This window comes from Primulina tabacum, chromosome 5, assembly GCF_025594145.1.
Source record: "Primulina tabacum isolate GXHZ01 chromosome 5, ASM2559414v2, whole genome shotgun sequence".
NCBI classification, from domain to species: Eukaryota; Viridiplantae; Streptophyta; class Magnoliopsida; order Lamiales; family Gesneriaceae; genus Primulina; species Primulina tabacum.
Window position 1 is genome coordinate 15,584,495 of NC_134554.1, and position 12,391 is coordinate 15,596,885.

Below are 12,391 nucleotides of genomic sequence, written 5' to 3' on the forward strand. Positions count from 1 at the left end.
TGCTGCTGTTGGATCACATCCAGGGGTCCTAAGGGGGTCTAGTCATGGTCCTAGATAGCTTGAGGGAAGACTGGTGCAAGTAGGAAGGCCATATGTTGAAGCTTGGGTCGCGCGGGTCTTGTGGAGTGACGGGTTGAGGGCTATGCAAGCTAGGTTCGTTAGGTCTGGTCCAGTAGCTTTTCAAGGGCTCGAGTATGGTCCTAGGAAGGTTCCATAGGGTCTGGACATGGTGGTTAGGGTCTAGGCTTGAAGGAACTCATGGTTGTTCAACTCAGGGTTTTCGAAACTAGGGCAGAAAAATTCAGTAGGCTTCTAGGCTTGTTCAAGGGTTTTAATTGGCTTGATTTGGGTTGCATAGGGTATGGTTAGGTGTTTATAAGTTATGCTTAAAGTTTCAAGGCGATTCAGGTTAAAAATGGGACGTAGATTCAAGTTTTAAAAAGAATTGAGAAATTAGTCGATGAGCTTAAGTTTACATCTAAGAAATGTTTATGGGTATATTTTAAGATGTTATGTTAAGTTTGGATGGATTTGGGTCGTCGTTTTAAGGTCCAAAGGTAATTTGGGAAAGTTATGGTTTCAAGGGCAAAATGGTCATTTTACACCTGAAAAATGTTAGACATCCTGACAGTGCCCTGAATACTGTAATAAATGTTAAAATGTTTATTTTGAAAGTTTATGAAATTTTATGATACAAAACGATAATGATAAAAAAATGTGTTGCATGCTTAGTTTAAAAGAAAATTGTTATATGCATGAATTTTTATAAGTGATAGATATAATGAACGGAATTGAAGAAGGTGACTTGATTGTGACTCCGAAAGGATACGATGATATGTAAGGTCAATGCTCAGTTGACGGGTGAGAGTATCGGTGATGTCCTCCGCCGCCTGACATCATGGTTATACACTTAGATGGATCCATCGACTAAAAGATGAAACGAAAGTCACAATTAATTATCTGAATTCAATAAAAAGAGAAACATATACGTATATGGTGAAAGGAAAAGTATATAATGAAAGAAAATGATTTAAAGTTATGCATGTTCATGAAAAACTATTTTATTAAAAGTATTTTCACTATTGCATGTGAATATATATGTATTACTTGCTATCATGGTTAATGTTTGCTGAGTCATTAGATTCACTAGGTGTGATCGATGTAGGTGAGAATGATTTTGATGATGTTGGAGGACTTGATGGTTGAACTAGCTGGACTGATGGTGCACATAACCCGATGACATTTGTTAGTTTTTTCGTATTAGTATGATTTTAAAGATTTTGATAACCTTTATGACTTTTATGTTTTGGAGGGGTTTTGGAAGGATTTAAGATGCTTATACTTTATTTTGAAAAATACTAGTTTTAGTTTTGGTTGCCATCTTAGATTTTATGTTTTGTACTGCCTTCATTTGGATTTTTAAATAATAAAGTTGGTAGGTTTATTTTAATAGTAGGTCTCTTGTGATACGATCTCACGAATCTTTATCTGTAAAACGGATCAATCCTACCGATATTCACAATAAAAAATAATATTTTTAGCATAAAAAGTAATAATTTTTCATGGATGACCCAAATAAGAGACATATATGTCTCACAGAAGTTTTTGCCATATTTTAAAGAGTGCAAATATATATATGTGTGTGTGTATTTAGGCCTAAAGGTATAAAGAAAAAAAAAATTCTATTATGTTTCAAAGAAAAAATGAGTAATAAATGAAATTTCAGGAAGAGTGTCGTCAATTATGACCAAGTAATTTCCAAGAAAGAAATCGGTGCCAAAATTACTTACAGACATTATTTGATGCATAAACTGTTAATACGAACAGACACGTTATTTAAATTTTTCAATACCAACCATCAATCTCATAAAGGATACGTAGAAGGACTAAAATTCTATCTCGAGTTTCGGGCGATTTATTGTGCTTTGACTCGTGACTGAAACTTTTTTTAAAAAAAAAACATGTAATTATAAAAAAATAAAAATTATATTGTTCGTTTAATGATATGATTTTATGTTAAAAGAAATAAAATTGATTGAAAGAACATAATGAAATAATTATTTTCGATTGAAAAAAATATAAATTTAAAAATATCACACATCAATACATATAAAATTAAAATTAACGTTTTGCCAAACTTATATTAGGTGCATGATAATTGAGATCAGGTGTAATATCCCTGTCGAACTCGTACTGCCATAATGACACATGAAATATGTTAAAAATTAACTAAATAATTGTGCTCCTACTAAGTTCAAATAACAAAAATAAAAAAAAAAGTAAAATACATGTGAGATCCATGGGAAAATGATGGATTGTGTGAGATTCTTAGATAAATGAATAAATTTGAGTTATTTATCTTTTATAGATTATTTTGGTATTTTTTGTTTAAAATATGATATAATTTAATTAAATTAGTCACTTTTAATTAGTTATTTTTTCGTTTTCTTCAATCATGTCACCATCTTGACTTCGTCTTTGAAGCAAAACGTAGAGAACACATACGAAGAGGAAACAAGAAAGGAGAGAAACAACCTAAAACTACCAAAATCCTACCAATAATCAACTCAAAAAAAGGAAATCCTACCAAAGTTAAGTGAGAGAAGATTGTGGCCTTGGTCTTGGGCGGTGAATGGATTCCATTGATGATCTGGACAGTTCACTGTTACTGCACTCAAATATTCCTCCTTTATCATCCTCTGCAATCATGAGGGTGAGGCATCTCCATAAGAAAGGTGACTCGATTGCTTGCCTTTTTAAACCTTTTCTCTCTAATTGGGAAAATTTTCGGACAAGGGTTGTGAAAATCAGTGACTTCGTTAACCAGCGAAAGGAGCCGAATAATCCAGAGTTTTCATCTGGGTTTTTCCCTTTTTCTAATATTTATGTTGTCTGAAGTTGGGGCGGATTGAATGCAATTGCAGCGGGGTGTAGGTAAAGATACAAGAAAGCTTAAGCCTTTTCAATCTTGGCTGTAGGATTTTCAAAACTTTCTTTGTTTGCTCTCCTTTTTTCCTCAATAAAGATCGAAAAAGGCTTGATCTTTTATCCATATTGCCATTAACTTTCGAATCACCATCTGTATCAAACCTTTTTATATCTGTTTAATTCGTTCCTGCAGTTGTTGTTCTACTTTGTTTTATCTCCCGTTTTCTTTTCATTGTTAATATCTTGTGCTTGGAATCTGTTCAAGTTGTAGCATTCCATCTGTTTCTTTCCACCGGGTTTCTGGTTCGGCTCAGCTTGACGAGTCTAGGCCTACCCCATTTATTTAATTAGTGCTCTGGTCATAATCCAATTTGACCTTTACCAAACTTGTAATTTGATTGTTTTTTTTCCTGGTTTAAACTCCAACTATGCTTATCCTAGAGGATAATAAGGGAATCCAAAAAAAAAAAGATCTTGCTGATATGTTATAAACTGGACCCAATTATTTCCTTTTTCAATCTTGGAGGGCATTAGAGCATACCGTAGTCTGGTAGATATTTTGGTCTCGGTTCTCCCTTCCACAGTTTATGAGCAAATGAATTTTTTTTTAATCGAAATAAAGTATTAGTGAATATGTGTCTTCCTCCGATCCAACGATCAGGGACGATATGGACTGCTTTGGCACACATAATAACTGCCGTGATCGGTTCCGGGGTACTTTCGCTGGCATGGAGCATGTCACAGCTCGGATGGATTGCGGGTCCATTGACCATGTTGGCATTTGCATCAGTCACCCTTACTTCTGCTTTGTTTCTCTGCAATTGCTATAAACATCCAGATCACAATCATGGACCTCACAGAAACGGTTCATACTTGCATGCTGTGGGGGCAATTCTAGGTGAGACTTAGTTTACAAATCGTGGCTTCGGGTGCCCGAATTCTCTCTCTTTGCTGGTTTTTACTTGTGAATGTTTAAAAGCTTGTTTTGTGGTACTTTAGCGTCTGACTGCTTGCGGTATGAAACAATTGGCTAGTATGGATACAAATAATTGGCTTTTTCAAGTGTTTATTTAGGAAAAGCACAGGCAGAAGCGTAGAAGCAAAAAATTAGAGTTCTTGAGAAGTGTTATTACAGCGTGAGTTTCTCTTACAAAACACTAGTTTTTTTCATTAAAAGTTTTTGTTAAAAAAAATAAAGTGTTTTTTGGGGAAAAAAATATTTCTTTTCCAAATGCACTCCTCCGAATTTAGCATTCATTTGAGTATGTGAGTTTGCTTCTAAAGTCATTGAATGTTATCACTGGTTAAATAATTCTTTATTCTTTGAATATATATTTTGTGCACTTTATGTCAGGTAAGAAGAATGCTTGGGTGTGCGGTATCATAGTGAGGATAAATTTCATCAAGGTAGGTATTGTTTATACCATCACATCCTCCATCAGTATGAGGTACGTTGATAAGCTTATGTTAATTGTTGCCTATTCTTTCCCGGGTGGGAACATAGCCCATCTTATTATGAATTGATTTCGAATGATACAGAGCCATTCAGAGATCGAATTGTTACCATTACGAAGGGCATAAATCGGCCTGTAAATATGGAGACACTTATTATATGATCATTTTTGGAGGAGTTCAAATTATCTTATCCCAAATACCTAATTTTCGGAATATTGAATGGCTTTCTGTCATCGCTGCGACGATGTCTTTCATATATTCTACCATTGGAGTCGCACTTGGCTTGGCCAAAGTTATAGGTACGAATGTTTAAAAGTGTTGTTAACTGAGGACAGTTGAATCTATTTAAAGTTTTGTGGCTTCCATTTAATTTGTCTTGTATTTCGACTTTGGAACCGGATATTTATAGAGAATGGAGAAATCAAAGGTAGCATTGCTGGAAATCCAGCTTCTACCCCTGCCAGCAAAGTATGGGCTATTTCTCAAGCACTTGGGGACATTGCCTTCGCTTTCCCATTTTCCGTGATATTTCTAGAAATAATGGTAAGGGGAAATAAAAAATTTGTATTTTTTCCTAGAAAACACTGGTTAATTATTTGATTACTAAGGGATTGAACTTTTTGAATATGTGAAGGATACTCTGAGGTCCTATCCACCCGAAAAGGTCACCATGAAGAAGGCATCCATTTTGGCTGTCATCACCACAACTTTCTTTTACTTGTGCTGTGGAGGATTCGGGTATGCAGCATTCGGTGATTCCACTCCCGGGAATCTCTTGACCGGGTTCGGGTTTTACGAACCATACTGGCTCATTGATTTTGCTAATGCATGTGTTGTTCTTCATCTTGTCGGAGGATATCAGGTATGAAATTTCATCGACGAGGCTCTTTTTAAGGTAACGATTCCACATTCTTTTAAAATATTCGTGCATGATTAGGTGTTCAGTCAGCCACTCTTCGCAAGTGTTGAGCAATGTTTTAGGGAAAAATATCCGACAGCAGATTCGTGACAGGTGATCTGAAACAAATATCGGCATTGAGACTGAATCCTTTGAGCTTGTGTTTCCGGACCGCTTACGTTGCATTCACCATGGGATTTAGCATACTTTTTCCGTATTTCAACCAAGTCGTCGGTGTAGCAGGGGCGATCAACTTTTGGCCTATTGTCGTGTATTTCCCCGTGGAGATGTACTTGGCACAGAAACATATCGAACACTGGACGAAAAGGTCGGTTTTTTTAAGAGTGTATTGTTTTGTTACGTTGATTGTGATACTCTATGCCTTCGTGGGATCCATTAAAGGGTTGATAGCCGCAAGGTTTAGCTAGGATGGCAGCAGATTTATGCGTAAAAATTCTTGTGTTGTTGATTCATGTGGTATTTAAATATGCACAAAAACTCCTGTAAGACGGTCTCACAAGTCAATTTTGTGAAACGAATATTCTATAAGGGTCATTCACGAAAAATTATTACTTTTTATGTCAAATATATTAATTTTTATTGTAAATATGGACATGATTGATCCGTCTAACGAATAAAGATCCGTGAGACCGTCTTATTAAAAAGATCTACTCTTAAATATGTCAATTGAGAACATTTTGTATGCTTGAGAAAGGATCATTGGTCGAGTTGGATACTGTAAAACCGGCAAATTTCAAACTCGATGTATTATTTATGTACTTGAAATTTTGTATTAGATTATCAAAGATTGTATTTAATAATTATCCAGATTATCTAAAGTGATATGTGATAATTAAATATTTGTGTACGAAATATGCATTAGTTCAAATTTAAGAAAGATAATATGCCTATATTTCGATTTTTGGGATATATAAATATAAGATAAATATATAAGATAAGTGATAATGAATATATGTATATTTGGATAAAAATAATGAGATAGATAAGAGATGATAATCTATTATAGATATAAAATTTAATTCAAAAGTTTAAATGAAAAGATAATACACGATGTGAATAGCAGTCAACTCTCTATAAATAGGAGAAGTTTTCATTCAAAATTTACACCTCAATTTTCGAGTTTTGCTTTCTATATTTTCGAAATTCTTCTCCAAAATTATGCTGCATTCATCAAAGTTATGTCCAAGTTCGTAAAATAATTTCCCTTGCTCAGGTGCTCGGGATCCAATTTCCACCGTTCAGGATATGCTTTCAAATGTTTCGAATAACATATCCAAAATTCGGCCAAATCCAACGGTTAGTTTTTCGTACATAGTCTTCGCAAGAAAACTACTTAAATTCTAGGCGAGAATAGCATACCTACGGTTTTTTGTCCATAAACAGGTTAAAACGATTTCCAAACCTGATCTCCATTGTTCATAATTTATTTGACGCACTTTTGAACGTACTGTGAAAGTTTAAGCCTGATCCAACGGTTCAATAAGACACGAGAATTTTGCAAGACGGCTGATTTTTCGGTCGATGTGCTGCTGCGTTTTCGAAGTGCCGATTGCATGATTCTTCTATGGTTTCAAATTCTTCACATTTTCTTCCGGATCTAAGGTAAGTGGGCTTGTTTTAAAAGTATAATTTCGTTTATGAATTATTTCATTTTTCAAAAATTACGGTCGAGTGCAATTCTTCTTCTATCATTTCTTGATATGATTATCGTATATTTTATGTTTTGTCACCGTGATATTTCAAGTGGATATGGGTGGAAAATATGAGAAATGTTTATAGCCCTTACACAATGGGATTACAACCGTTATACGGTATCGCTCCATTAGAGAAGTAAAAATTAAGGACTGATATCAGTAAACTATAGAAAGTAGAGAAATCTCAGTGCATTGGCCAAAATTATGCTTATGGCTATGATGATGACATGTTATGCATGATATGACATATAGTATTTGAAATTCATGTGTATTTGTTATGCATGTGCTCGAACGGCCCCCGCTTATTGAGTAACGATCATATCACTCACCATTCACCCTGCCCTTCCCAGATAAGTTAGAAGAAGAAATAGAGGAAGAAGAGTCAGAGATCAGTTTTGGGAATGATAGTGGACACATAAATAAATTTAATTAAGTTTATGTTCTTTTGAGTTTAAATTCAAATGGTAAACGCTTCCGTATATCTTTTTATCATTTTCAGAGTTACTATTATAAATACGATTCAATTTTATGATATTTATGAAATAAACTGTTTTTGGTTTATACTGTACTACGAGGCTTGTTGTTTAGCAATTATGTTATTGTTGAATAACGTCGGTGTCGATTAACCTCAGTCTCGGGACGTGACAGATACGATTGAAATACGAATATTAGGTATATTGGATACTAGCTTGTGGTGTAGAACCTCCTAGGAATATAAGGTTTTCATGAGGTTGATTTTGAGCTGCTATTTAAGCCTGAATATCTTCGTGTAATAAAATATTTCTTGTGTATAAAGTCTCAAATTCAGGATATTTTGATGCGTGATTTTCATGAGAAAACGAAGTAATTAGGCACGTAGGTTCAGAGACAAATCGACTACTCCAAGAGCATTCATCCATAAACAAGTTACTGATATAAATAATATAAAAAATGCAATCAACGTTTGTTGAAAAAAAAACAACCCCAAAATATTTGAGACCATCTTCCTCTTGAGCTGGATTAAAAGCACGGAATGTATTTACATCATCATCATATTTAAATAAAGTATTTTCTACGGTAGCACGAATAGCACGTAACAAAGCAGCGCCCGATACACCAGCAACTCCCATAGTGTGAGATGAGTTTAGTGTCCAATTATTATGAAATCCTTGAAGAAAAAAAAGATGAATCGAAATATAACTGTCACAACAAAAATAAGTGCAAAAAAACCAACCAGACTGAAATGCGTGGTCCATAAAATAAATGGAGAAAACAATAGTTTTTTTTTAAAAAAAATTTAAAATGAAAGTTATACATCTTTTAAATTGAAATGATTTTTTAAATTAAAATTTAAATGGGTAAAAATATTTAATATACATTCATGAAAAAGAATACGTGTAGTAGATAAGCATGCATGGGAACAGGGATAGTCAGACTCACGAGACGAGACTCGTTTAGGTGGATCCAACATTTTCACTTCAATCGTGACTCGGAATTTGAAAGTGTCAATTTAGTACGTAAAAAAATATTTGAGTAGATTCGATTAGTGATACATACTCCATCAATTAGGTATTTGAGGGTAAAAAGATTATTTGACCGGTGATACAGTACCACATAAATTTTATATGTTAAAAATGACGCAAACGTGTATACTACCAATATTGTTTTCGTCACAAAAATTGACGTTTCATATTCTTTTGCTTCCTGAATTTCATTTGAGCATCGTTAACGTGACATATCATCAATTTAATTACTGTTAAATAAATAGTGAGTAAGCAAACTGAAAATCATAATATTAATATATATATTTTGTCGTGGAAGATTCAGCTAGCGATTCAAGATGGCTATATTATACAATCTTATCTAATATATATATATATATATATATATATTCAGCACAAACTCATCATCCACCTAAGTATCACACACACACACACACACACATATATATATATATATATATATATATATATATATTATTTCAATAAATGATTCAGCATAAACTCATCATCCACCTAAGTAGCACATTGGTCCAAGAGGAATGCAATTCATTCTCTCCGTTTACGTGTCACCCTAAATATTCGGAATTCATCTAATCCCGCCACGTACCCCTCCAACAATCTCAGCCTTACGCGTGTCGCCGTTTGCTGTCTACGAGAGACACCGAATTTGCTTCTCTCACTCACTCTCCCATGCACACTCTTTCTATATGTGCCACCGATCTCGATTATCATGTACTATTTCTATCCGACGGGTCTCACATTCAGATTCCAATTTTAAGTTTGAAATATTAAGTTCGAGATTCAATCGTAACAATTCGTCTCCAATTTCACATTAAACACAAAAACTCTTTTGACTCGATTTCACATATGAATTTCGTGATACATATATATATTTTATTTGATTCACCGCTGAAAAAATGAAAAATATCGATTTTTATTATAAATACGAATAACATTAACTGATAAAAAATCCTTCTTGGAATTTGGAACGTATGCACCCACGTCAATGATATTTATTATGGGTATTTAGGGAAATTTAACATTGACTTTGCGACTTGGTATGGCTACGGGGCTGGAAGAGAGTTCCATAATGTTCTCGAAATGACAAGAATGTCCCCGCTACTAACAGACGTGTCCAAATTAAGGTTGCTGCCCACCAAAGGAGATATCCTAAAGCGAAAGTCCTCTGGCTGCTTCCCCGGAGAACTTTGAAGAAAGTCGTTTCAGATAAAGTTTTTACCTTATGTTTTCCCAAAGGGTAGTCGCTTTTTATTGGAGTTGAAATTCTACGGACATTATAATTTTAATTTTTTAATTTTTTTAATTCATAATATCATATTAAATTACCAAAACTTAAAAGAGCTGTGTTTATTTTACTTGTTTCGCTTTGCAACTCCTACGGCTGATCCTTATCGATAAAAAAAAATTATTTATTCACCACGTGTAGTAAACCTCATGCAATAAAATAATATTAAGTTCGAAATTTTATTTAAATTAAACCACTTCAATGCAATTACCCCTAAAAATGGGCATGCATGCAAATATATTTTATTACGTTTTACAAAATCCATAAATGTGTTGTTATTTCGAATATTTTTGTTGTAAAAAGAAAATCCGGATATTAAATAATACGAAATCCTAAATATAAATGTAAATTTTTATTGATTATAAAGTCAATTAATCAACAATGTATCGATGCGTAACGCGTTTGATATAAGGTATGGAAAGTAGTTTACAAGTTATATTTGGTCGACTTGATTCAAGAAAGACTGTGTACAAGTTAGCTGGCTTAATATGTGAGGAGCTCGATCTTTTGTTCACTCTACTTTACAACTCTCTATTTCAAATTTATTATTATTTATATATATATATATATATATATATATGTGTGTGGTTTTTGGTATGTTAATAAATGATTATAATAAGTAATTATCATTTATTTATTTTGTATATAAATAATAAGATATGATGTTTTGCACATGAAATAATTTGAAAATTGTTACCTCTCATTCAAGGCACATTGTTTGCTTCTATAATATAAAAACATATAAAGAACATCAATTTGTAAAAATATAAAATGAAATAATCAATTTAATAATAATTATTATTAAGAAATAGCAGATCTATGTGTTATATATTAGGCAAAAACTTATGTGAGACGGATCTCTTATTTGGGTCATCCATGAAAAAAATTACTTTTTATGTTAAGAGTATTACTTTTTATTGTGAATTTCGGTAAGGTTGACCCGTTTCACAGATAAAGATTCGTGAAACTGTCTCAAAAGAGACCTACTCTATATATTATTGAGAAAAAAACTAATTATTTCCTAATGGAATGATATTTTTTATTGTTAGATTTATCTCACTCGTGATTTTTGAAATCAACTTCTTTTTATTGTATGAGATGATTACCATTCACATAATTTTTTTTTGTTGAAAGTTTACATTAAGATAAGTTTTGGATGCCCTTTTTTAAATCGAATTAATGTTGATAAGAGTGACACAAAATCTTCTTTTTTTTTATTAAATGAAAGTAGACTTTATATTGAGTAATGAGTTGTACATATGTATGAATAAAATCCACCGCCATTCCCCACGCAACTTCTAACTTCCCCAAACCCTTTAAATACACACTTCTTCCCCAAGCTTTCCTTCACATTTCACTCAAGTCTTTCCATACTCTCTGTTTTCTCACACGTCACACTATGGCTCTTGAAGCTCTGAACTCTTCCGCCGCCGCCATGCCGCCTGTTTTGACTCGCCGGTTTGATGACTTTCATGATGGAACCGGTGGTCCGGAGACACCCTTCAGAAAAGGGAAGCGCGCGAAGGGACAAGGGTCGGATGATTATTGCCAATCAGATGAAGAATACTTGGCCGTCTGCCTTGTTATGCTCGCACGCAGCGGCGGCGCCGCCACCACCTCCTCCGCCGCTCGTCCCGTGTCACCAGAAGTCAAAGGCGAAAACTTGCCCACCGACAGTACTATCGCCACCGCCTCGGCCTCGAAACGGACAGAACAGTCTTCTGCTAAGGCGGCGACTGCCCAGAACCAGTCTTACAGATGCAGTGTTTGCAGTAAATCTTTCCCGTCGTACCAAGCTCTGGGCGGCCACAAAGCCAGCCACCGCATCAAACCACCGGCCGCCACCACTTCCTCCTCCGACAGCAATCTATCAACCTCGGCCTCCATCCCAGCGTCGAACGTATCACCTCTAAACCCAACTGGAAGGCTTCACGCGTGCTCCATATGTCACAAGACCTTCCCCACCGGCCAGGCTCTCGGCGGCCACAAACGCAGGCACTACGAAGGCAAAATTGGCAACGCCGCCTCCAAGAATACCGCCGGCTCAAAAAGCGTCAGCGCCTCAAGTGACATGACTACATCTCACGGCGACGGAGACAGCACCGCAGCCCGCCGGAATTTCGACTTAAACCTCCCGCCATCTCCGGGACTCGAGTTGAACTTGATGATTGGTCTTGGAGAAGTAGAAAGCTCCGTATAATTAATCATCTGTTATTGTTAAAAAAGATACGTATTAAACTTAGATTCATTTGAGTTTACTTCTAATATTACGTACTTGTTATTTTCATGGATTGAATTTGAAAAGAATTACTTACACTTGTAAATGACAATTGATTGATTCTCTTTATTCTTTGAAAAATTTGTCACCATTATACTGATAATTTATATAAATACATTAATTTTCTCAAGATTTTGAGATAACAAATTCAAATTCAATTATTATTATATATTTCATCACATTTAACATAAATATCATCTCAATTACATTAATATAAATAAATGTATTCATTTGTGGTCAATCGTTCAACCCAATTAACTTTTTCAAACAAGTCCTTGCAAGGACCGGTGTTGATTATTTCTAGGGAATTGTTATCTCCTGAGACGATCT

At 34.5% G+C, this 12,391-nt stretch overlaps 2 protein-coding genes across 2 annotated transcripts; both read left to right on the top strand.

The window, feature by feature from the left end:
* The first annotated feature begins 2,484 nt into the window (after nucleotides 1-2,484).
* On the top strand, nucleotides 2,485-5,819 carry LOC142547014 (putative amino acid permease 7). The gene is given in 8 exon segments (XM_075655055.1): nucleotides 2,485-2,735; nucleotides 3,590-3,826; nucleotides 4,283-4,376; nucleotides 4,468-4,682; nucleotides 4,793-4,926; nucleotides 5,018-5,245; nucleotides 5,321-5,375; nucleotides 5,378-5,819. Coding segments are annotated over 8 exon segments (1,398 nt in total). The 5' UTR covers nucleotides 2,485-2,632; the 3' UTR covers nucleotides 5,710-5,819.
* A 5,299-nt stretch (nucleotides 5,820-11,118) lies between these two features.
* Nucleotides 11,119-12,184, top strand: LOC142547015 (zinc finger protein ZAT6-like). The gene has a single exon (XM_075655056.1). It carries the CDS (start codon nucleotides 11,183-11,185, stop codon nucleotides 11,981-11,983), a length of 801 nt encoding a protein of 266 aa, XP_075511171.1. The 5' UTR covers nucleotides 11,119-11,182; the 3' UTR covers nucleotides 11,984-12,184.
* Nucleotides 12,185-12,391: the final 207 nt, after the last annotated feature.

Coding starts and splice junctions, on each gene's coding strand:
- LOC142547015 (XM_075655056.1), top strand. CDS start 11,183: ATGGCTCTTGAAGCTCTGAACTCTTCCGCCGCCGCCATGCCGCCTGTT.